Here is a 26,263-nt window from a genome sequence, read left to right as displayed (position 1 = left end):
TATGTTTTCTGGTTTTCGTAAGAATTAACCCATGTCTAGCAAGGAGTCCACCATACAAGTAATTAACTGCATGGTCAAGAAACTCAAAACATTGCTCACGGCACTATCGATGTAGCCAGTTGTTCACCTGCCCCCCACCCCCACCCCCGGCATCAGCTACCTGGAAGATGTGCCCGCCGAGATCCGCTGGGTCACTTTCAAGGTGCTGGCTCTTAAGGTACCGTCACATTTAGCGACGCTGCAGCAATATAGACAACGATCCGGTCGCTGCAGCGTCGCTGTTTAGGTCGCTGGGGAGCTGTCACACAGACAGCTCTCTCCAGCGACCAACGATTAGGGGAACGACTTTGGCATTGTTGAAACTGTCTTCAACGATGCCGAAGTCCCCATGCAGCACCCGGGTAACCAGGGTAAACATCGGGTTACTAAGCGCAGGGCCGCGCTTAGTAACCCGATATTTACCCTGGTTACCATTGTAAAAGTAAAAAAAAAAAAACCACTACATACTCACCTTCTGATGTCTGTCACGTCCCCCGCCGGCGGCTTCCCTGCACTGAATGTGTCAGCGCCGGCCGGCCGTAAAGCAGAGCACAGCGGTGACGTCACAGACATCAGAAGGTGAGTATGTAGTGTTTTTTTTTTTACTTTTACAATGGTAACCAGGGTAAACATCGGGTTACTAAGCGCGGCCCTGCGCTTAGTAACCCGATATTTACCCTGGTTACAAGTGAACACATCGCTGGATCGGTGTCACACACACCGATCCAGCGATGACAGCGGGTGATCCAGCGACGAAATAAAGTTCTGGACTTCTAGCTCCGACCAGCGATGTCACAGCAGGATCCTGATCGCTGCTGCGTGTCAAACACAACGAGATCGCTATCCAGGACGCTGCAACGTCACGGATCGCTGTCGTTCTCGTTGGAAAGTTGCTCAGTGTGACGGTACCTTTAGGCTTTTATCAAATCCTGCTTGGAGGAATTCTAAAATTTTCTGAATATCAGGCTTGGCGAGTTCTATCGTCGCCTCAGGATATTGCACACAGAATTTCTTCCATATTTTTAGACCTCAGGATCCAGGAAGACATCTGTAAGAGCTTCACGTTGGGATGGTGAATTGGCCTCTGAACCAGTAGATCGTGCATCTCTGGAAGGATGATGGGAACTTTAATGAACATCCTTTTCAGTAAGGGGAACCAACTTCTGGGACGAAATGGTAATATGATCACCTTGGCTTAATCCTCCTTTATCTTCTTTAGCACTGCCGGAATTAGAGGACATAGGGGAAATGCATACGACAGGTCCAGATTCCACTTTTGAGATAGGGCGTCGACCCCTGTTGGCCTGTCTTCCTGATTAAGGGAAAATAATTTTTCTGTTTTTGCATTTTTCTGGTAGCAAACAGTTCCACCTGGGGGCACCCCCATCAGAGTACTATGTAATGGAATCCTTTCCAGTTCAGCTCTCATTCTTACTACTGAACTGTTTTCCGGATGAGAAAAGTCTGCTGCACATTCTAAGACCCCTTCAGATGTAATGCGGTCACTGATGGCACCATTTCCTCTGCCCATAGGAAGATCTTCCGTGCTACCACCTGTAGCATGTGATGTTTTGGTCCCCCTTGAGGTTTGAGGAAGGTCACTGTTGTGATATTGTCCAACAGGACTCTGATGTGTTGGTTCCTTTGAAACGAAAGACATTGCTTTAGCATTTCCCAGACTGCCTGAAGCTTCCCAAGGTTGGACAACCTGGGCGGATCTGCTTTTTACCAGATACCTTATATGTACTGATCTTGTACCTGGGCCCCCCAGCCACTGCCGCTTGCGTCTGTGGTCACCAATATAAAAGGGGACAGTTTACACATACTCCCCTTTTTCAGGTTGGTTATTGAAGTCCACACCAGGCTCATTACTTTTTTTGTTATTGCTGACAATCTTATCTTCTTGACTAGCCCATCTCTCCTCCTGTTCCAGGTTGTCAGGACCTGATGTTGTCATTGTCTCGAGTGGAATGGACTCCACCGAACCCCTGGTATAGAAGCAGTCACCAGTCCCTGAATCCTCATAGCCTCTCGGAGGGAAACCTGTGATCTCCCTCTGAAGGCTATAACCTTGTTCCTGAGTTCTGTCTCTTCTTTAGCAGGAAGGACATTGGTTGTTCGGAGTCCAAGAGAATTCCTAGAAAAACCTTCTGTCTTCTTGGCACAAGATCTGATTTTTCCCAGTTTATGATCCATCTCAAGTTGTTTAGCACTAAGATGTTAAACTGGTCCTTAGTTACTGGGGGACTCTTCAAACAACTGGAAGTCGTCCAGATACTGGACAATCAATATTCCTTGTTCCCCGAGTAAACCAATAACCTCTGCCACCAGCTTGATGAAAATGTGTGATGCTGAAGAAAGACCAAATGAGAGGCATTTGAACAGGTGATGTTGAATCTTCCCTTCCTCTTAGAACGCAAATCTTAGATACCGCTGGCTGTGAGGATTAATAGGCACGTGAGATCCAACGTGCACATTACCATATTTTCCTTGATCAATGGAATCATAGATCCTATAGACTGCATCTTGAATTTCTTGCAAGATACCCATCTGTTTAGAGACTTTAGATTATTGTGTGATAATCAGCCCCGGGTTTCTTTATTGAGAACAGACTCAAATAGTATCCCAGAAACCACTCTGACTGGCACTACTGCTCCTGAATCCACCAACTTTTTTATGTCCACCAGTAGCCTTCTTGCAACCTGGGGGGAAGGGGGGATGAACAGTTGTCAGGTGGAATCTTTCCGGGGGGATCTGCAAAAATTGTTTCTTGTATCCTCCTACTATTGTCTGAAGTATCAATGGGTTCTTGGATACTTCTGGCCAGGCTATGAGAAAGTTCTTGAGTCTCCCCCCCCCACTTTCTTGACGTCACTGCCTACCCAAGCTATTTGCTGAACTATTAAAAGGTTTTCCTTCCTCTACCTCCCTTTGGGAATAGCTCCATCTATCGGTCTTTTCTTTATATTGCGGTTTCTGATGGGAACCAGACCTCCGAAAGGACGAAACTTTAATGTTTTTCTTCCGGAAACCCCTTTGTCTCATCTGATGCCCTTTCTAACATGTCATCTAGTACAGGACCAAAACATTTGTAGGCCAGAAAAGGGGATGGAGCACAATTTATTTTTAGAGTGACAATCCCCTGACCGTGTTTTTAGCCAGACTGCCCGCCTAGCCGTGTTGGCCAGAGCCCCATTCCTTATGGCAAACATAATGGACTCCATGGAGGCATTGGTCATAAATCCTGTTGTCATTTTGAGTAAATGCATAGATTCAAGGATTTTATCTCTGGATATCCTCTTTCTTAGATGAGCCTCTAACTCTTCTATCCAAATCCTTATGGATCTTGCCATAGAGGTAGATGCTATATTAGCCTTAATAATGGCAGCAGAGGCCTCATGTTTTCTTGAGAAGACCATCTGCCTTTCTGTCCATCATTTCTTTCATATATAAGAATAAACGTGTGCACAGCCATTAGAGAGGTGCCAGAGTAGGTTCCAATACCATGAATAATAGCAAAAAACTCGGCATTCAGACTTAACTTAATCAGATAAAGTGATTTAATGGTGTCCACGGTAAATAACAGAAGAAACGTTTTGGTCCTATAGCCGGACCTTCATCAGTCACAATATTTGATCGTGAACGGAAGCTAGTGGACCCGAAAGATTATGGGTTTTCATTAAGGTCATAGATATAGGTGGACACAGCCAGTGTCTCAGGGGGATAAGTCCGGCGGTATTGCCTTCTGTGGTATAGAGCCTGCGTGTCCTGGTCAGTGGAGGACGCGGTATCCACCGCAAGTCCGTGCGACCTTTCTTTCAGACATGACTAGTCCTCAAAGGGGATAGCAGTTTTCTTTGTTAGCCTAGCTATAGGTATGTCGACTTTAGGGATTTCTTCCCATAATTTTATCTCCTCAGAATCAAAGGGTAGACATGACCTGAAACTTCTTGGGATTAGCAGTCTCTTGTCTACGTCTTCCCACTCTTTCAGGATCATAGTTTTAAAGGGACACTGTCACCTGAATTTGGAGGGAACAATTTTCAGCCATAGGGGTGGGGTTTTCGGGTGTTTGATTCACCCTTTCCTTACCCGCTGGCTGCAATATTGGATTGAAGTTCATTCTCTGTCCTCCGTAGTACATGCCTGCACAAGGCAATCTTGCCTTACTCAGGCGTGTACTATGGAGGACAGAGAATGAACTTCAATCCAATATTGCAGCCAGTATGCAGCCAGCGGGTAAGGAAAGAGTGAATCAAACACCCGAAAACCCCGCCCCTATGGCTGAAACTTGTTCCCTCCAAATTCAGGTGACAGTGTCCCTTTAATATGTCTATTAACAGGAAATACTCTGTTCATATGGCTCCTTAAACCTCCGGACATTTTATCCTGTGTTGAGGAGGGCTAGTGAGTATACGCCACCTTCATAGTATTTCTGACGGCTGATAGGAGCGTGGCAGTATCTTACCAAGAGAAAAGGTATTTCTTTTTCTCTTCCGGGGGGAAGTGCAACAAATGATTCCCTTTCTTCCTCCTCCGACCTGAATTCCATCTCCCATCAAAGTCTTTTTTGCCTGTGAGCCATCCGGGAAGATTGCGGGGTGACTAACCGTCACAAAATGCCGGACCTCCTCTCTTATTATGGTCCTTATATCCGTCATAAAGGAGGGATGTTCTTCTTTAACCACCTTGGCAATACAGTCTGGCCATAGTTGCTTCCCATACGTGTCAGAGAGTTTAGCATTACACAGGGCACATCTCTTCCATTTCTTTTTAGGTGCGCATAATTTCATGGACTTTTTAGGGGTTTCCTTATCCTATAAAGGAACAGAGGATCATACTATGAAATAATACTTCAGATGGCAGACAGTGTGAAAGTGTGTAAAAAAAACCAAAAAAAAACCCGGGTAACTCACTTGGTACCAGGATTTCAGCAGGGGTATCAGGGTGTCCATCCATAGCTGGCAGTCTAGATGCACTGGAACCTCAGCTTCCCTCTGCAAATACTTTTAACCCCTTTCCAACATCGGGCGTAATAGTATGCTGATGTTGGACTCCCCCTGTTTGGTGCGGGCTCTGGTGCTGAGTCCACACCTTTCCGGCACATGACAGGTGATATATACAGCTGACATGTGCCCGCAACAGCCACGGGTAGAATCGCGATCCACCCGCAGATGTTAACAAATTACATGCTGCTGTCAATCTCTGACAGCGGCATTTAACTTGGGCTTCCGGCAAGCGTGCTGAAAATCCCGTCCATCGGTGACCCTGTCACGTGATCGCGGGTCACCGATGGGTTGGCATGACAACCAGAGGTCTTCAGCAGACCTCTTCAGATTGCTCGATGGTTGGCGCTATTAGCAAGTGAACATTTCTGCTACATACAGGCGACCTGATCATCGCCAGTATGCAGCAGAGACGACTGGGTTATGGCAGCTTTTAGTGTCCCATTGAGACTATTGAAGCATGCAAAAAGTAAAAAATAAAAAACGTTTTTTAAAAATATTAGAAATAAATAAAAAGTTCATATCACCCCCCATTCGCACCATTCAAAATTAAAAAAAATAAATAAAAATAAAAACATACACATTTGGCTCCCCTGAGTTAAGAATCGCCAGATCTATCAATATATATATATATATATAAAAAAAAAAAAGAATTAACCCATGGCTTGTTTCACCTGCATGGAGAGCTCCTTTGACCGCATGTTTGCTTCACAGCAAAACCTTCCAAATGCAAGCACCACACCTCAAATCAACTCCAGGCCTTTTATCTGCTTAATTGAGAATTTCATAACGAAGGGATTGCCCACACCTGTCCATGAAATAGCCCTGGAGTCAATTGTCCAATTACTTTTGGTCCCTTTAAAAACAGAGTGGCACATGTTAAGGAGCTGAAACTCCTAAACCCTTCATCCGATTTTAATGTGGATACCCTCAAATGAAAGCTGAAAGTCTGAACTTCAACTGCATCTGAATTTTGTTTAAAATTCACTGTGGTAATGTCTATAACCAAAATTAGAAAATGTTGTCTCTGTCCAAATATATATGGACCTAACTGTACATGTGTGGTACCTACAAACTCGTAATGACCTGGAGAATCATAATGGCAGGCCAGCTTTTACATTTAGTGAACATGATAAAAAAAACAAATCCCCAAACAACTGTGGGATTACTCCTATCCTTTTGTGGGCTTGCTATATTGGGCCACGATATAAGGAGGAAGACAACAAAAAGTGGCTCTCTGTTGGAATATGTGTGTTGAACTGCATATATGACTATGATGCATCCGAGCAGTCGCACATGAGTTTGTGAATTATGATTTGAATTGTTGTAAGTGATGTGTACTTGGGTTTTTCTTTTTTGGTGTTGTTTTAAATCTCTTAAAAAAGTATGTTTTAAAGGTTTTATGTTCACAACCTGTCCCTATTAAGGATATGAAGGACAACCTCCTGATGGTGCTGTCAATGTTCATTTTTAAATAATTAGCAGAGGATTTGGAGCTCAAAACATTAATAATAATAATAACAACATTCTAAATTAATCAGTAGAGAATTCTGGACCTAAAATATAAAGTGTCGTCTGGAACATTTTTTAGGTCCTTTTTTAAGTTGTCTCAATAGGCCCATACGCAGACTTACCACCAGCAGGATGGGTTTGGCAGCAGACTCCAAGTGTTGGACAATATCTTCCAGAAGCTTCGATCCAATATTCTTTTGGTTCAGATCAAAAGGTGCTTTTATACATCTGCTGAACTTCTCCCTGGCTCCCGATAAATTATCAGATTTGAGGCAGGCCATGCCCCACGCGTGCCATACCCCAGAAGGGTCGAGTCCCGTTTTCGTAGATACCTAATTTGAAAGCATTGTATGACCAGCAAATCTTTGCAACATGCTGTAAATTAAGTAAAGGGGCACTGTCACTGCAGATAAGACTTGGGAGTTGGCTGTATAATGGAGAACCCCCTCCCACCCGGCCACCCAAAAAAAACATGGTGGCATTGTGCCTATTATCAACAGTCTCCCTTACATGGAATTCTTCTCTGTCTTATCAGTGTTCTTTATGGTAAAATGAATGGTGTCATTTAAAACTACAATAGTTCCTCAAGAACCAAGCTCTCGCACAGCTACGTCCATGACAATAATAAATGATAGCTCTTGGAGTAAGTGTAGAAAAAGCCCCAAAAAGAACACAAATGAAAACTGGCTGCAGTGGGAAGGTTAAAAGTGAAGCATACTGTACCTCAATTGCCAAGTTGTAGTATTCTGCTTCCAAAAGTTGATTTCTTAACCGTACGACAGCGGCTGGTCTAACAATCTCATCCAGAGAAGGGATGTCCTGGTAGGAGGCTGCAACTAAAATCTTCAGCAGATCCACCTTACTGCTGTAACTGGAAGGAATATTTTATTAAAATCTGATCCACCATGCTCCTGTAACCGAAAGGAATATTCCTCACCGCCATAACTGGAAGGAATATTCCATCAGAAACGGATTGATCAGATGGTGACAATCCGGCTCTTCAGGCGTGCACTACTTACCTGTCACACAGTGCAAGGTCGTGACTCCTAGCTGCTTTGACAAAAATCATTTTGGCGCTGAACAGCAAATTCTTCATAATATCCAGCAAAAGGCGGCTGTCCATCTCGGGGTTTGTCAGCCCCTTGGACAGGAGGCAGCAGCGCTCTATCAGCTGATAGCCGCACTCGTCGCTTTTTGAATGCAGACTCAGAATAGCAGAGCATAGTGATGCACTCGGGGCCTGCAAAATATGGAGAAGTGAGGTTAATTTAGGCAACATTTTTTAGTTTACCTCTTATCTGATTGGATATTGGGCACGGAGAGAAGTAACTGAGCATTGAGCAACAGTTCTCTCCTATCATGGTTGATGTCAAGAACCTGCGCACGTCATCCAATCCACCAAAATTAGATATTTCATACGCATTTAAAGAAGACCTGTCAAAAGTTATTATTTTATCTTATTTTATTCCCGCTGCTGCCTAGAGATTGATTTTTTTTTTTTTAAACCGACATACGGTTCCAGAGGTATGAGGCTTTTTATTTAGTGTGCTTAATATCCTAATTTTTATGGTCTTTACAAGGAGGTGCTGCTCACTTAATTAATACAGGGCAGCCAATGGACACGCCCCCGAGGATCTCGTAAGCCACATTCCCTTGTTAAAGACCATAAAAATTAGCACTAAATAAAATTACATTAAAAAAAAGTGCACTTCTGTCCTGGTGACATGACCTGTTTACGCATTCAGTTCAACATAAGCTGGAACTTTTTTCTTTTTTTTTTTTTCTTTTTTAATACACAAAAAATGAAAGCGCACATACCTGCTCATAATAAAACTCATTCCTCTCAACTTTATTTTCAGCTTCGGTAAGTGTGAGCCACCACTGCACCTCAGCAGCTTTAGAAAGCCTGAGGACTTCAGACAGATTCAGAGTACCAGCTGTTTTTGCTGAAGCAAACAACAAGACTTAGCAAAGAGATATAAAATAGAACAAAAAACAAAATTTCACACCAAAATGACTGTTGAGCCAGGAGGACTGATCAAAAGAGGGGTCAGGGATTCTGGGACGTAGGAGGCGGTTTGCAGGCCTCCCGTGTGATTACAGACATGGCCTCTGACCAGGTCCTGCAAATCTATTCACATCAACTCTACTGAGTAATGATATGGATAAACCACATGCCAATCTACAAAGCATGTGTGACCCAACGCACCCAAGATGAGGCCTCCAACAGTCCTAGGCACAGAAACACCACTCCGGCCCAATGTGGTGAAGCATCGATTCAAGATAGCGTTTTCTAGACAGTTTCCAAAGAGATTTGTAAGCTTTATTCCAAAAAAATAGTAAAAATGACAATCCCAGAACACCCCAAAAAATATAGATTTTCTTACACATTTCAGACTAAAACCAAGACATTATTCAGTTCTTTGTTTTAGTCTGAAACCTGTAGGAAAATCTCACTATTTTGGGGATTTTCTGGGATTGTCATTTTTACCATTTTTTTTCCCTTTCCTGAGCTGGAAATTACCATTAAAAGCTTCTCCAGACTGGTGTCCACTGGTTGGGACCTGGTCCATTTGTCTGCCCTTATTCACACACTGACATATGGTAGGGTTTTTAATATTAGACAGCGTAGGGCCATCCTGATCAGAGTCACCTTGTTGAGGTGGGATGGCTTTTATGCTATATTTGATCAAAAACAGTATTACTAATAATGCTGTTATTTAAATGCACTTTAGCTTTTTACTTATTTTGTTACAGGTTTTTGCTCATTTTGTTTCTAGTAGGCTTTGTATGCTTTATGGCCAATGTGAACATGCGTTTATGTGTTGCATGTATACCTACTTAAACCAAGCTCAATCTTTGTGTTTTTTTTCCTTGAAATAAAGCTTACAAATATTTTTCACTTGGAAACAGACTATAATTTGCAATCTGCTCCTTGTCTACATAGTACTACCCTCCCGGCTAGTCCTCAGCAAAAAAAAAAAAAAAAAAAAATTACCTTCAGTATGCACAAATTCATCTTCTGTTTTGTTAATTCTTAAAGAAAATGAAAAAAGAAAAGTCGTAATTAATATTTTCCAGTTTGGTGACAAAAAATTACATTGTATTTCAAGACTGAAATATAATGACCTCTATGCAGTCCCCTGCTGGTGTGCCTCCTGCTTATGCACAAGGAACTTCCTGGCAGCGCGCCAACTGTGTCGCACGCGCTCCTCCATTCTTAAATGGGCAGCACACACACATAGCATAATGCCCCCCAACCAATTGCTGGGAGGCATTTATATGTAACTAGATGGAGGCCCGATGCTATCACATCGGGAGGGCGGTAATGTCATGGTGGGGACAGGCTTTGCAGCGTTGAGAATCTCTCCCCCCATGTCCTCACCCACCTATCCACTCTCTCTTTCCCCATGTGCTGACTTCTCCCGTCTGTGCTTTTTGTCTGTGTTCTTTGACCTGCCTACCCCATGTGCGATCCCCTGTCTCTCTCCGTTCTGTGCTGTGTTCTCCCCTCGTGCTGACCCATTTGAGCTGTCTTCCCCCTGTGCTCTGTCTCTCTCACCCCTGTGCGCTTTCTCTCTCCCCCATCTGCTGTCTTCTCTCATGTCATCTCTTCTTTGACCTGCGTACCCCATGTGCTCTCGTACACGGTCAGACAGACTATTTTTAAAATGAGTTTTCGCTTGTGAGAAAACACTTAACATGACCGGCTTCCTCTGCCTGTAGACACATTGCGCATCAGCCGCCGGGGTCAGCCGAATGATTCACTGCACCTGCCCGAAATTCGTGCAGGCGTAGTAAATCAGACCGCCGCCATCTTTGTGCAGACAGATAGTGGCGTTCACATTAAAACTGCGCATGCGCTCATCCTGTACAAAGATGGCAGCAGTCAGTGAATCATTCGGCTGAGCCTGGCGGCGGCGTGTTCACGATGGTGTTCCGCTGGTTGTACCACGCAAGAGGCTGCGTACGGCGTATACAGTGTGTGTTGCGCAAGGCATATACAGTGTGTGTGTGGTGTGTACGGTGTATACAATGTGTGCCCGTGTGTGGTGCGTATGGCGTATACAGTGTGTGTACAGCGCATACAGTGTGTGTGTGTGTGTGTGTGTGTGTGTGTGTGTGTGTGTGTGTGTGTGTGTGTGTGTGTGTGTGTGTGTGTGTTGCGACCGCACAAGAGGCTGGTACCACCAGCAGTTTCCATATTGAGAGACCCCTCACTTGGGTGTCCCAATATGGCGGTCGGTGAACTTCCGCCGCATGGAATTCTGGGATCTGCACACATCTGGATGGAACAGGATGTGAAGACATTACAAGATAAGTATATATTAAGATGCTCCCTCCCCCATAGGGAGTCGCCAAAGCAACAGTATTCGTTAGTGTGTAGTTTCTCCTAATAGTGAGTGGTTAGGCCATCCCTGAACCCGAACTCCTGGTCCTTGTGTGGCCATCCATGAACCCGAACTCCTGGTCCTTGTGTGGCCATCCCTGAACCCGAACTCCTGGTCCTTGTGTGGCCATCCCTGAACCCGAACTCCTGGTCCTTGTGTGGCCATCCCTGAACCCAAACTCCTGGTCCTTGTGTGGCCATCCCTGAACCCAAACTCCTGGTCCTCGTGTGGCCATCCCTGAACCCGAACTCCTGGTCCTTGTGTGGCCACCTATAAACCCAAACTCCTGGTCCTTGTGTGGCCATCCATGAATCCGAACTCCTGGTGCGGCCAGTCCTGTACCCGATGTCCCTGGTTCTAGCGTGGTGACTGCCTGATCCTAATTCCTCTGTCCGTGTGCGGCCTGTGCCATTACCTGTATCCTTTATACCAGTGTTCTCATACACAGACATTTCACTTATACTGGCTTGACTTATTATAAACAGGTATTAACCTTTTAAAGTTAGATGTTACTCACATATATACGTTCTAGTCACTTCTGAAACATTGGACCCAGCACTTACAGGACCACTTCTACCCTTGCAGGTTTATATCCATATAATGTTTTCCACATACCGAATCTAAGCAGTTGGGTAGGTAACCCTTTACCCTTTTTTTTTCCTCAATTTCCCTCCCCCCTCACAATTTTGGCGATTTATTAGTTCAGTCTGCTCTTGTAGAGAGACATTAGAATATATAATGTTTCCTTCAACTTTGTTAGTCATTCTGTTTCTTTAATTTTTTTTATATATAATCATGATGTAACAAGAGGCTGTATTATTTACTTTGTGTACTTTGCCGTTTACTGATGAAGATCCATTTATGACCGAAACGTCTATCTGATTTGTGACTGCATTAAAATTTTCATTCAATGGAGGCCCCAGAGTTGAGTGCCAAGTTTGATTATCTGCTACTTCACAGCTGTGCCACGATATACTCTTAACTTTAGTACCTGTATCCGAGGCCCTTGTGTTTGTACGTATCCCTAGGAATATTCAGTGTATCTGAACTTCTTAAACCAGTGTCCAAAGCAGTCCAGTCTGAATGTAGCCAATGTCAGCAGCTGCAGTAACGGGTTTTGCCTAGAAGTGGTACCTGGCGGCTACCTGCAGACGAGCTTGACGCCACCATAAGGAACTCCAGCGAACACCAGGTAGCCGCTTAGCCATGCCCCTTCTCAGGCAGGCCAGTCCTTGTGGCACAGTGGGCACACAAACCACCTGCGCGTGTGACCAATTATTAGCATAATGCAATACATAACAATAAAATGTTCTATAAAGGTGTCTGAAGCCAAGAGGAAACCCAGCTCCAAGATCATAAAGAACAGTAAAATTCATACTACGGAACTACGGTGGCATGGGTACACTTAAAAGCAATCTAAAACATCTTGGTCTCTTTAACATAAAATACGCTGATGAGATGACTATGCTTAACCCCTTCCCACCATATATGTACGGTGCTTCGAGAGCTGCGTTCCCGCAAACTGCTGTACAGACATTGAGTGATGGTCGTGCAGGCTCACACCGAACACTGCCGCAATCAAACGCTGACACCCTGCAGCAACGCCCATGATCGGTGCTAGCACAAATTGATGGCATTTAACCCAGCTGATGCCGCTGTCAATAGTGACCGCAACATTGAAGGGCATTGCAGAGGGAGGAAACGCCCTATCTGCTCCCAAAGCTCTGATGGTCTCCATGGTGACCCCAAGCAGAAAGATTGCCATGGGGTCACCAATGGACGGTGGCCTGTAGGCTCCTGCTCAGAGCAGGAGAGGTCATCCCTTGCCTGCGAGACACTAATCTGATGCCCTACAATGCAAAAGCATTGCAGAGTATCAGTTCAGTGATTAGGACAGGAAAACTTGATAAATTGTTAAAAGAAAAATGAATAAAAGTAAAAAAAAAATCCATTAAATACATTTATATAAAACCCAAAATAAAAAAGTACACATATTTGGTATCCGTAATGACCCAATCTATAAAACTCTCCGACTAATTAACCCCTAACATGAATACCGTAATTAAAAAAAAAAAATAAAAATTAGAAAGAGGCAAAAAAACAATGCTTTATTATCATACCGCCGAACAAAAAGTGCAATAAAACGAGATCAATAAGACGGATATAAATAAAAATGGTACGGCTGAAAACGACATCTTGTCCTGCAAAAAATAAATCGCTGTACAGCTCCATAAGGAGAAAAATAAAAAAAGTTGTAGCGCTCAGAATAAAGAAGCAAAAATAATTACACTGGTCAACAGCATTTTTGGTGCCAAAGATATTTCATCGAATTTAGGGTATTTTTGGGGTGCTGATTCTGAATATGTCATCAGTTTTGCCAGATTGGCTCAAGTTTTTGAGATTTTTGGTATCTTATTTATAGCACTTGTTGGTAAATGCGACGCATCATCTCATTAATTTCTTTGGATTAGTACTTGAACTGAGCAGTTCTCAATATAGTTTTGTGTTAATTAGTGTTCTAAAAGTTTGTTCATAGCTTGATTTTTGCACTAACTTTATGTTGTTGTCTGTTTTCCAGTGAAAAGCATGAACTCATCAAGAAGAAGTTGTCTTAACGATCCAGACTCATTCTGTTACATTTGTGGTGAATACACACTGCCAAAACATAGAAGAAACATAACAGACTTCGTAAAAAAAGTGTATTTTGCCTATTTTGGGGTTATGCTTGGGGACCAAGACAAGTTTTGGGCACCACACATAGTGTGCAAAGCATGTATCGAATTATTACGAAAATGGAGCAAAGGACAAAGAAAAAGCTTCAAATTTGGTGTTCCAATGGTGTGGAGAGAGCCAAAAAATCATCATGATGACTGTTATTTATGGTAAACACAGGTACAGGCACATCTTCACAATGAGGGACAGGCCTTCTTGCAGATTCCATGTTACTCCCATTTTCGTTTCTTATGCTTATTGAATCCTTGCACTTGCACTGCACAAAAATAAGTCATCATGATGATTTTTTGGCTCTCTCCACACCATTGGAACACCAAATTTGAAGCTTTTTCTTTGTCCTTTGCTCCATTTTCGTAATAATTCGATACATACTTTGCACACTATGTGTGGTGCCCAAAACTTGTCTTGGTCCCCAAGCATAACCCCAAAATAGGCAAAATACACTTTTTTTACGAAGTCTGTTATGTTTCTTCTATGTTTTGGCAGTGTGTATTCACCACAAATGTAACAGAATGAGTCTGGATCGTTAAGACAACTTCTTCTTGATGAGTTCATGCTTTTCACTGGAAAACAGACAACAACATAAAGTTAGTGCAAAAATCAAGCTATGAACAAACTTTTAGAACACTAATTAACACAAAACTATATTGAGAACTGCTCAGTTCAAGTACTAATCCAAAGAAATTAATGAGATGATGCGTCGCATTTACCAACAAGTGCTATAAATAAGATACCAAAAATCTCAAAAACTTGAGCCAATCTGGCAAAACTGATGACATATTCAGAATCAGCACCCCAAAAATACCCCAAATTCATTAAAATATTTTGGACACCAGAAAAAAAATTTTTTTTTGTTGACCTGTGTTATTTTTACTATAAAATAGTTTTTTTTGCGTAGAAGCACCAAAACAAAAAAAGTATATAAATGTGGTATTGCTGTAATCGCACTGATCCGAAGAATAAAGTTGCCTTATCAATTTTACCACACGCACAACAGCATAAAAAACACAATTCCAGAATTGCTGGTTTTTGCTCATTCTGCCTCCCAAAAATCAGAATAGAAAGCGATCAAAAAATGTAATTCGCCTGAAAATGGTACCAACGTCAATTCATCTCACAAAATTTTTTTTTTACATTTTAAAAATTACAAAAAGTAAAATTGACTGATAAAAAAGTTTGGGCACCCTTGGAGATTTGTGTGCTCAGATAACTTTCACCTCAGTTTCAGACCTTAATTAGCCTGCTAGAGATTTGGCTTTTTCACTATCATTATTAGGAGAGGCCAGGAGAAGCATATTTGCCAGCTTTGTAAAAAAAAACCTCAGCCTTCTATAACCTTGTGCCAAGAAAAACAAAAAAAAATAAAACAAAACAGCAGCCATGGGTTCTTCCAAGCAGCTGCCTAACAATCTGAAAATGGTGGAAGCCCACAAAGCAGGAGAAGGCTATAAGAAGATATCAAAGGATTTACAAGTTACCCTTTCCTCAGTTCGAAATGTAATTAAGAAATGGCAGTTAACAGGAACATTGAAGGTCAAGATGAGGTCTGGAAGCAAAAATTTTAGTGAGCACTGCTCATAGGATTGCTAGAGAGGAAAATCAGAACCCCCGTTTGACTGCAATAGACCTTCAGAAAAATTGTGCAGACTCTGAAGTTGTGGAACATAATTCTACTGTTCAGAGATACCTTCACAAATATGGCCTTCATGGAACAGTTACTAGAAGAAAACCTCTCCTGCATCCTCACAATAAAATTCAGTATCAGAAGTGTGCAACATAACATCTAAACAAGCCTGATGCAATTTGAAAACAAGTCCTGTGGATCGATGAGGTTAAAAAAAAAACCTCTTTGGCCGCAATGATCGAAAGGTATGTGTGGAGAAAAAAGGGCACAGAATTTCAGGAAATGAACATCTCACCAACCATTAAGCATGGGGGTGGATCAATCATGCATTGGGGCTGTGTTGCAGTATTCACCCCCTATCTAAGGGATGATTTTTTAGGACAGATACGTTTATCCATTATATTTAAAGAGCATCTGTTGCCTCGATGGACGTCCATTATACCAATTAGTACAGATCAGTTTTCAGAAACCGGTCCTGTGGCGCTCTGCGGTAGACAGACTGGAGCTCCAAGAACTCCCAGCATCCTAGACTCTTCTTTTGATTAGCCGGGTTGGAATTATTCACATGTGAAGTTGAGCCAGGCCAGCTAATTGAAAGACGAGAAGAAGATGCTGGCAGGTAAGAGGCAGTTCATTGGGTTCCCGTTCAACAACCCACTAATGCCGACCAATTCCCATGAACTGATTCAGAACCATCTTCACTAATTAGTTTTATTCCTTGCAAATTGACAATTTTAAGTATCTCTTAGTGCCATTTATCGGTTATTGCTCCTGGAAATGTTTCAATAAATTGACTGACAATACGATGACATTTTCATGCTCGTCCTTAGTAAATGAAATACTTACTCTGCAAAAAAATAGTTATGACATTGATCACACACACGGGCAGGGTTTTCCCGGCAGCCTTCAACCACCATCTTCTTCATGGAACAGGAGCTGCAGACGAGTCTTCCACATCGCCTGCAATGATGTCTGCGGTTGAACTACCGGGGAGACAACACACGGGTATCAATGAGATGACTTTTCCTTTGCAGTTACAAAAATTCCCTTCTTGGAAAGGGAAAAATGGGTTAATAGTGACCATGATGGAACAAATTTTCTCAGGATATTTGCTCAGATCTTTAAGGGTTGCTGTAGGTCCCTGGAGGTTTATCCACGTGAGGTAACCACAGGTGTCATTACCTGCCCTCTCGCCTCAGGTCTCTCATATTTTGTCATGCCATCTTCATTACAAGGAATGGCAAATAGCTCTTTTGTAGGTGAGTGGAGAAATTAAATTGTAAATCTATGGACTGATGATTTACTTTGTATCCTTAAGGACGTAGTCAATTTGTATTTTGTCTACCCATCTTTTTTATTTTTCTGTTGAAATAGAAATGGCTCTTTCTGGGACGAGTTGCAGCTATGAGAGACACCATTCATTTTACCATAGTGTCTATAGTAAAATTCCAAATGGGAATGGTATACAATACTCTGCAATTCCACTTTTGTTTATTGGGTTACATTTTAGTGCTAATTTTGCGGTAAGAAAAAAAAAAAAAAAAAAGTAGAAAATGATTCTTCAGGTCAGTATGATTACGGCAATCTCAAAACACGTATAGTTTATTTTTTTTAACTTTGGTGGTTTAAAAAATAAAAAAATGAAAACATTTTTTTTACATCAATGGAGCAGTTTGGTGCTTGCTTTTTTGCATGGCGAGCTGCCATTTTTTACACCATTTTTGGGTACCTAATACGCGCTGATCACTTTATTGCATTTTTTGTGGTCGGTACAGAAAAAAAGAAAGAAAAAAAAAAAAGCAGTACACGTTTTTTTATTTTTACTTACGACATTTACCAAACAAATAAAAAAAGTTTGCAGTTTGGACTGATACCAAATATTTATATTTAATTTATTTAATATTTCTTTATTTTGAACCGGATTAAAGGGGAGAGATTAGAAAAAAAAAAAAAAAATATATATATATATATATATATATATATATATATATATATATATATATATATATGTATGTATGTATATATAACATTTCTCTTTTATTTTCAGTTGTGTAGAGGACTCGATCCTGTGATTGCCTCATCGTTTATTCTGCAATATTGATGTGACTATTAAAAATAATGGTCTCCTATGATGGTTGGACATCACAGAAGAATTATCAGGGCAGGTTACAGTAGTCTCCAGCGAATCCATAACGGTCATGGTAACCCATCGGCTCTCCACGATCGTGTTGTTTAAATGCCACTTTCCGTGATGGACAGCGGCACTTAAGCTGTTAACAGTAGCGATTGGTGGTAGCTTTTTAAGCACAGATATCGGCTACTTAATATAGTTGGCAAAAGTCTTCTACAGAGCAGGCTCAGCTCCTGAGCCTGCTCAAAAACCCTCCTCCCCGAGGTCATTCATCCTTATGTTTATAGTTTATATGCTTAAAAAACCCTGACATGCTCCATGCACACCTATTTATCATGGAGTACTAAGAGGTTGGGAATAAAAGGTTTATGTGAATTCATTATTGAATTGGTTTTGGCTACCAGCTACTATTATTTACTGCATTTTTCTTTTCTAAGACTCACATTTTACCTCCAAAAATTTGGTGAAAAATAGGGGGTGCTTCTTATAGTCTGGATGTTCCTGCTGTGGATGGGGATGTAGTGGGGGTGGGGGAGTGGCAGCTGCGGAGGAGCGGGTCACAGGAGGCAGGAGCTGGCTGCTGCAGCTAACGTCTGTGCCTCATATTAAAGAGAAATGAAAATTCACTGCTCCCCACGCCCATAATCCTTTCCACCTCTATACACTGAAGCCGGCGCCAAGAGGTACTATGGATGTGTGGAGCAGTGAATATTCATTTCTCTTTTATAGCGGGCACAGTGTTAGATACAGCCGCCGGCTCCTGCAGCAGCTGGGCGATCATGTGTGCCCGCTACAAAAGTGAATGAATATTCACTGCTCCCCATGCCCATGTGAGTGGAGAGCAGTGAATATTCATTCTCTTTAGTAGCAGGGACACATGATCGCCCATCAGCTGCAGGAAGCCAGCGGCTGTGGCTATTGGCTAATTTTTCTGATAGGGCCATGAACAACAGGATAGGGATGAGGGGGCCATGAACACCAGGATGGGGATGAGGGAGCCATGAACACCAGGATGGGGATGAGGGGGCCATGAACACCAGGATGGGGATGAGGGGGCCATGAACACCAGGATGGGGATGAGGGGGTCATGAACACCAAAATGGGGATGAGGGGGTCATGAACACCAAAATGGGGATGAGGGGGTCATGAACACCAAAATGGGGATGAGGGGGTCATGAACACCAAAATGGGGATGAGGGGGCCATGAACACCAGGATGGGGATGAGGGAGCCATGAACACCAGGATGGGGATGAGGGGGCCATGAACACCAGGATGGGGATGAGGGGGCCATGTATACAAGGATGGTGATGAGGGGGCCATGTATACCAGAATAAGGATTAGGGGGCCATGTATACCAGGATGGGCACGAGGGTGCATAACAGTGCATCATGACCACATTTTTTGCTTAATTTTTTTTTTCTATTTGCCTCTTCTGAAACTTAGGTGCATCTTATAGTTCAAAAAATACGGTATATAATGTTTTTCGTTATTGTTAATAGTCAAGCTCTAATAAAGATGGCCTTGGTCAAACGTTTACTACTATCCTTGTCTCCTCGTGTCTGAATTTATCTTTCAGTGAAGTTTCAGGTAAATTCATGGACGTCTAAGTATTTTTTTGTGACTTAAAACAAGTTATCTACTTCCGTTACTAATCCTCAGTCACTCCTGTTCCAGCACATCCCGACTGGTGCCAATCTCTTCACTTCTCACTGCTTCAATGACTTCCCAACATGGACAAGTTACCCATGCAGACAAAAACTATTTGGCCACATGTTTGCCATCATTGCAGCTTCAGAAGCACAGGGACCAGCGGGTAACGGGAGAATATTTGAACGGAAGCAGTAAACATAAGTAAGAGATAAAACAAGATGGAATAATAATGCCGATCTGTGAACAAATGAGTAGTGTGGCCCTTCTTACCATGGTGAACCTCTCATTCTTACAGACCATGCAGGTGACTTCGGTTTCATCTGGTATCCATTGCGTTTTTGCTGGAGCTTTGTCCGGAGGTATGAACTCTGGAGAAGACCTGTTCCTCCTGTGTACTTTATCTGGATGACCTGCTGGAGACTGCAACCGAAATCGTTCTGGACCAGAAAGGACAATGAAAAATGTCAGATACTTGGGCCGTGAAATACGGAGAGTCAGAATTGATAGCGGGCCCTGAGCCTAAAAAGCATCTTCACATAAAAATGCAGAAACCTATGCAATGACTGCAAACTAAAGCCTCCTCCATACACTTAAGATAGCTGCCCTGCGAACGATGGTTTGGCTGATCATTCGACTGGCAGCTGTCTTACCTTGCTCTCCCCAGGAACACTCATTCTGCCAACTGCTCGTGTTCTTTACGAGAGCATAGCCGTCAGACATCCTCAGAGAACAAAAGATTAGGCAGTCCAAAAATAGAGATGCCGAATCTTTATCTCCCCTGACAATGATCTGTTGGGGCCCTATATGGACATTAGACCAACGTCTGCCAAACCTATCGAAAACAGTGGTTTTGTTCGACGTTAGCCTAATGTGTAAGGGGGTCTTAAAGGGAACCTGTCACCTTGGAAAACACTATTTACCTGCAGATATAATGTTAAAAAGCATTACACTTCTGAAAACTAACTTATTCCCTTCCGGGAGCTGCTGGCTTTCAGTCATGGGGCGATGCAGGGAGGGAGCGCTTATTGTCACTCACAGCACTGCTTATTATACTTTGACCAGGGGGTGAATGCACAACACTTTGCCAGTTTGATCAGCACACGTACCCTGCACCACAAGCTGACAAATAAAAACGTTGTGACATGCTTACAGCCACCGATCACAGTGTAGTGGACAGTGCTGTGAGAGATGACAATAACAGCTCCAGGCACCTCCCCCACGACAGAGCTGGCGAGTCTCGGGAGGGAGTTCATTTCTCCCAGTAGCTGCTCTTTCAGAAGGGTGGCCAGGCAGCATTGTAACCTTATTTACCTGCAAATTAACCTCGCAGCAGTTAAAAAGCATTTTACAAGGTGAAATATTTCCTTTAAAGTACCATCAATTAAATGCCAAAATTCTTACCCACATAAGGTGAATTAGTCAGCTCCGCAGGGGAGGGTAGCAATACTTGTTCTGGATCTGCAGGCTGACTGCTGCTTTCTGGAACTCGACTCACAGAATCTGGAGAAATGAATTCAATGCATCAATGCAAATGCTACCACCTGCTACAGGTATGTGAATGGAGTAATACAGGAAATCAGCCAGCTAAATGTTCCTTTCTCGTTCATAGCATTGGAGACGCAGAAGCATGGTATAGGCCCAGCCACTAGGCAGAAAAAAATTAAGTGTTGGCTCCGCATGGCGGGCTATATCCTCTCAGACACTAGACACCTCAGTTTTTGCCTAGTTTCCGTAAGAGGCCTGCATCAGATCTGCTGCATTTTTTTCATTATACTCATTTTGTGAGGTGGTGCCAATTTCCCCTACTTCTCTTCTTTTATAGTCCAGAAAGGCCACAGGGGAGCACCACATTATAAAACCTCCCAGTATCTCCACTACTGTGTGAGGCCACAAAGGGGGTGACACTGGAAGTGCCCTCCAGTAACCGACAGGTGCGCATTCAAACATCCTCTCCTCTAATTTCCACAATGGTAATTTTGGGTGTAGTGGCTATGTGGGTAGCATTTAATTTTTAGGTTTTCTTCTTCATAATTTATATGAATCCTTGGGAATCCACTGCTCCTGGGCTCCAGTACACCAGTTCTCTGAAGCTGCTAACGATTAATTCCAAGGAACTTTCTTCTTTTGTATGTGTTCCCTTGCCTCTATTGCCATTCACAAATTGTATACATTTTTAGATACCCTGCAGCAGTTTCTGATGTGAACAGGGTCTACTGAAGCTTCAAGCTTCTGTGGGGACTTGGCCACAACCTCTGTTAACCTCTGACCGCAGCTGTATGCTGGCCCCACCATCATCGCGTCACTTCAGAGAGCAGAAGTGTAATTATAATGTCCTGAACGTTGATTTTCAGGAGGAAGAAGGATTTATCCCTAGCCAAAAGGTAAAATGAAACAGGAGAAAAAAAAAAGTGGAAAACCAGCTCACCTATTAGGCATTTGTAGTGGGGAAGCCCGGATAACGTGCAGTCTTCACGTGAGGCAATGGAACAAAGTGGAAAAATCCAGCTTCCAAAAATATCAAAATTTATTGAAGATAAAATCCAAAGTCCACAAACATGGTTCACAGGGAAGAGAATAGCAGCATGCTACGCGTTTCGAACAATAAGTTCTTTTTCAAAGCTTTGAAAAAGAACTTATTGTTCGAAACGCGTAGCATGCTGCTATTCTCTTCCCTGTGAACCATGTTTGTGGACTTTGGATTTTATCTTCAATAAATTTTGATATTTTTGGAAGCTGGATTTTTCCACTTTGTTCCAAAATGAAACAGGACCTTTCAATGTTCACATCCTGCCTAGACTGTGCTGGTGGATATCAAGGTACACAGACTTGGACTTCAGGAACTTTCTACCTAGCTACCCCTGGGCTCAGGCAGGGGCCCTTCTGGTCAGTGAGATCCTTTGCTTCTTCAGGCCCTCAAACCCAGAAAAAATAACATTTGTCGCAACACAATCTTGCTTTCACTCACTGTAGTTCACAATCCTATGTGCTTAGCCAGAATCTCTTAGTTTTCAGGGCTGCTGTTCGCGGCTCAGAATGCTCTGGCTCTTCTCAATAGCGAGACCCTATGAATGGGCCAATCCCAAGATCTTGACCATAGTTAACTCAGACTCAGGACTCTTGAGTTATTGCAGTTTCAGGCTGAAGCTCATAAAAGCCCATATACAAGCACAAATCAGCATCTTGTAGAAATTATTGTAAGAGAGCCATAGTCTCCTCAAGCAGATACCTCCTGCACAGTCTGAATTCTTGTGGGTTACCACTGTCTGAATCCGAGCTGTATGCCAAGCCGTCCTCCAGCATGCTAAATCGTAATGCGGGACAGTGAAGTATACTTTCCTTGTTAATGTTGAGTCATTCTCACCTTCTAGAGTGGTCGGCAATAATGGCACTTGGCGTTTTTTCCTAATTTTGTCCTGCTTGCCAAAGAAATGGGAGACCTCTGAGGAACATGTCCTTCTCCAATGGCTCCTCAGGGGTCCAGTAGAGTCACAACCTTGCCTTTATCCAACATTGCATCCTGAAGTGAGTAAGTAGTTGGCCAGCAGTAAGCACAACTGTAGCAAAGTAGATTGCCGCAAATGTACTTACCTACTCATAGGGGCTTCTATGAACTAACAGCAGGAGCATGCAGCTCCTCTAAAAGATCAGAGATCCTTTTCTTCCTCTGTGGACGAACCAATTCCTCAGTAGTCCTCTAGAGCTACTACCTTGCCTCCATCTGATGCAGCGTCCCTTGGCGACGAACTGGATAAGTAGATGGATACTACTGAAAGTGGATTTCATAGTGGCGGATGACAAATTACTCCCATTTTTGCTGCTGCTTGAGACAGCTGGGTTTTCTATTCACCAGGCGAGTCAGCTATACCATGGCCCAATTTCTTCAGCCTCTCATCAAGACTTTCTTCTTCTACTCTCAATGATCACCTGCCTTGTTGCTTCTCTACGAGACTTTCCAGGAGTCTACATGGGTAGCTGCTAAGGAAATCGACTGTTAGTTGCTGCTCCATTTGTCGAAGATCTTGGATCATACATTCAAAGAAGTTTCAGATTAGTTAGAATGCCATAAGAAAACCATCGACCATTCTTTCGGAATTCTTATGCAGAAACAGCTTTGACCTTCACCGGGAGGACATCCTCAGCAACAGATTTTTTTTTCCCCCACTAGAGCCTTACTCTCAAAGGATGCAAGAAAGGAAGTTTTTCATCCTGGAGAGAGCCTGTGGTCCGTACAGAGCCTGTGTCTGGGAAGTAGTATATGTGGGTTACCCTCTGAAGATTATTTACCTCTTTTACTCTGAGGACTCAACTGGACCATCCACATTTCTTGCAATCTATCCATGTTCTCAAGGGTGGCCATGCTGGCTCGACAGATCGCTACAGTTTAGAAGTTTTCATATAGAACTGTATTGGTAACCGAGCTTTAGGAACAGTGACTTGTGACCCTCATGACAAATACTCACACTCCACTGCTAGGTTATACCAGTTCTTTTAATTGTGGACAGTGCTTAATGTCAGATTTGTTGACCTCCTCAATCTTGCCACAACTCCTAGAGTTCTATTACAAGAGAATTCTCCACTAAACATACCACATATGCTGAACACGCTCTAGCCCAACAATCTACTGGTAGTGGGCACATCAAGAGACCTTTCCAAAACTCCATTCTGAAGCAAGAATTTACTAGGATTGACCTTAGCAGAGTCATGAGCTGCATGTTTTTAGATCCACAAGCTAGCGCTTTTCCCTTCACTCTGAAGTGTCCAAGAGGAGTGGAGGATAAATCTGCCATCTCATGTTAATCCAGGTCTTAGCTTTTGAGATCAGCAAATATTCCCAATTTATGCTTGTTCTATCTTACAATCAATTCTGTCTTTATGACATGGATTGACTGACTCTTCAAGATCAGTTATCTGCAATGTTGTTCTAAACCTGTACGGTTCTCCTAAGGTGGTTTCTACCGCCAAACCTGTCAAAGCTAGCTCCCTGCAATTAATATAGAGGGGTTAATATTTTATCTCTCTGTTCAACATTTTGTTTAGTATTAACTAGCCTTATAGTCTGGTATTCAAGGTGTCATACTTGATCCAATACCTTGTTATCGCTTATGCAATGTTAGGAGGTTCGGCAAAAACGGTGTTATGGGTACATGATAAACTTTGTTTATTACGAACTGTTTACAGAGGGGGCACAGCAGGTGGAAATATCCAAATGAGAATTACTTCTTATACCATTTACAATGTGTTCACAGAATAATTAACAGTATTGTTTTGCTCACAAGTGTGCATTCTTTTCTCAGAGCACTTGTTATTTGGTGGGCCTAGTCTTTTAATGCGGCCTCACTAGTGATCCAGAAATCTGACTTTGGGCGTCAGAGGTTAACTGCTACAACACAACTTACCCAACCCTTCCCTTCAATAGGCAGGTGTCGACTGAGTCAAGTCAAGTTTCATTTCAATTACCTTGAACGGGGGGGGCGCTTTTTTTCTAGCCCTACCCTTCTTGCCCCCCACCCCAAATCCTCTAGGCTGTCAAATACAGCGGGAAGTACAATGGGCCTGCAATCATTTGTTGTGCACACTGGTCACTCCATTGGGAGAATTCTCCAACTTAGGCCTATTCCTTCCTTTTTCCTTTCTATCTCATGTTCTGTGGAGGGCATTCCACAGATCCTGATGGCTCCAGAATGGCATTGCTATGCATTGTATTCCAACCTGGTTCATTTGATTGCTGGTGCTCCGCGGCCTCCACCTCTGTTTTTCTACCTAATTTTCAGGGTCCATGATTCCACCCATCCTTACTTAGTGACTGTGAAAGCCAAGATTCTGAATTTCAAGGTTGTGTATTTCATCAGGGGTTGGCCCCTGTCTACCTTCTAACCAGTGTCTTTTTGTTTGTTCTTGGTATTCTGCCTTTGAGTTCCTTTGCAAGGTCTTTAACAGATTTCATTCCTGGTGGGTCGTCATCTAGTGATGACCACTGCTATTAACCAGGACCTCCAAGTTACATGCACTCTCCTGAAGATTTCCGTTCCTTATTCTCAATCGATGCAGGTTGGTCTCCTGTTATGAGAAGCCTTCTTTCCCAAAGGGTAGTTCTTTTCATATTCCGTTTATGACCACATGGTGCTTCTCTTCTGTTTTCCTTTCCACTTTCGGAGAGCTATCACCACCGCCTGGTTTGAGCATGGCTTGTCAGATATTTTACCAGTTAAAGAAGCCATTCAACTTTTAGGCTCTCCTTTTGTGACCCCTGACAGGGCGCAGTGTATTTTTACGTTTTTCTAGAGATTTTGGTCTGCAAGAAAACTTACAGCTCCATGGGTGGAGCTGCTTCTATTCGCTTTTACACTTATATCACAAGGACGGTTGTGTCCTTTCAGATGTTAAGTTCTAAGCAGTTAATCCGCAAAGTCATAAACACTGCCTCTCTCTAAGGCAGTGCGGGTTATAAGGTGCTGTGAACTGCCATATTCTAGGTGGGTCTTTGGTACTGCCTACCCTCTGGGACAGCTGTAGGACATCCCATGGTGCTGCATAACCAAATGCTATTAACTAGAAAAAAGGATTTTTGTACTTTGAGTGAAATCCCTCTCCCATTGAATACATTGGGGGGACACAAAACCCACTATGTTTTCTATGTTTCTTCCTGAGGTCACTTCAGATTGCTTTTCAGCAGAGTTGTCTTCCCTGGGTTTAGGTCATGTTGGTTCCTGGTTGTTACTTGCTACAGATTTTGTTTTCTCACTCCTACTGCTTTTGGCCTAAAACTGAGAAGCAAAGAGATGATCATTCAAAAGAGATGGTATAGCACATCGTGCAGAGAAAACAATATTTTTATACCTAGTATAAGCCTCATTGTGGGGGGCCTATACCATGGTGAAGTTTCCTCAGGTGTATTCATTGAAAAAAGGGATTTTACGCCAAGAATAAAAATCCAATTTTCTGTGAGGCTGAACATGACAAGTTCTGAATGGTGTAGACACAGATCCTTGGTTAGGGTTACATGGAGCATTTCCTACACAAAGTTCTACAAATCTGCTCACATGTGCAAATCCACCGACATATTTAACATGTTCTGTGCCAAAGATCATGACAATGCAGCTCAATTATCGCAGCTGGCCAGGCTTCAGCAGAGAACAGAAATTTTAAGAGTAACCTTGCTCAAGGAAGGAAATCAGT

General features: G+C 42.8%; 1 protein-coding gene across 2 annotated transcripts in view; it reads right to left on the bottom strand.

Annotated features, from left to right (window-relative positions):
- Positions 1-26,263, bottom strand: part of ZFYVE26 (zinc finger FYVE-type containing 26) — a 373,042-nt gene that overhangs the window by 17,852 nt on the left and 328,927 nt on the right. For both annotated transcript variants that reach the window (XM_077256962.1, XM_077256969.1), the window contains 8 exons: positions 20,489-20,587; positions 19,358-19,524; positions 16,152-16,288; positions 9,556-9,593; positions 8,376-8,503; positions 7,577-7,797; positions 7,281-7,428; positions 6,680-6,889 (listed from right to left, as the gene is read on the bottom strand). In XM_077256962.1, coding sequence (XP_077113077.1) covers positions 6,680-6,889; positions 7,281-7,428; positions 7,577-7,797; positions 8,376-8,503; positions 9,556-9,593; positions 16,152-16,288; positions 19,358-19,524; positions 20,489-20,587 — 1,148 coding nt within the window. The remainder of the gene's footprint in view (positions 1-6,679; positions 6,890-7,280; positions 7,429-7,576; positions 7,798-8,375; positions 8,504-9,555; positions 9,594-16,151; positions 16,289-19,357; positions 19,525-20,488; positions 20,588-26,263) is intronic.

This window comes from Ranitomeya variabilis, chromosome 1 (genome assembly GCF_051348905.1).
Source record: "Ranitomeya variabilis isolate aRanVar5 chromosome 1, aRanVar5.hap1, whole genome shotgun sequence".
NCBI classification, from domain to species: Eukaryota; Metazoa; Chordata; class Amphibia; order Anura; family Dendrobatidae; genus Ranitomeya; species Ranitomeya variabilis.
The sequence above is the reverse complement of the archived record's forward strand: the minus strand, read 5'-3'. Positions and strand labels throughout refer to the sequence as shown.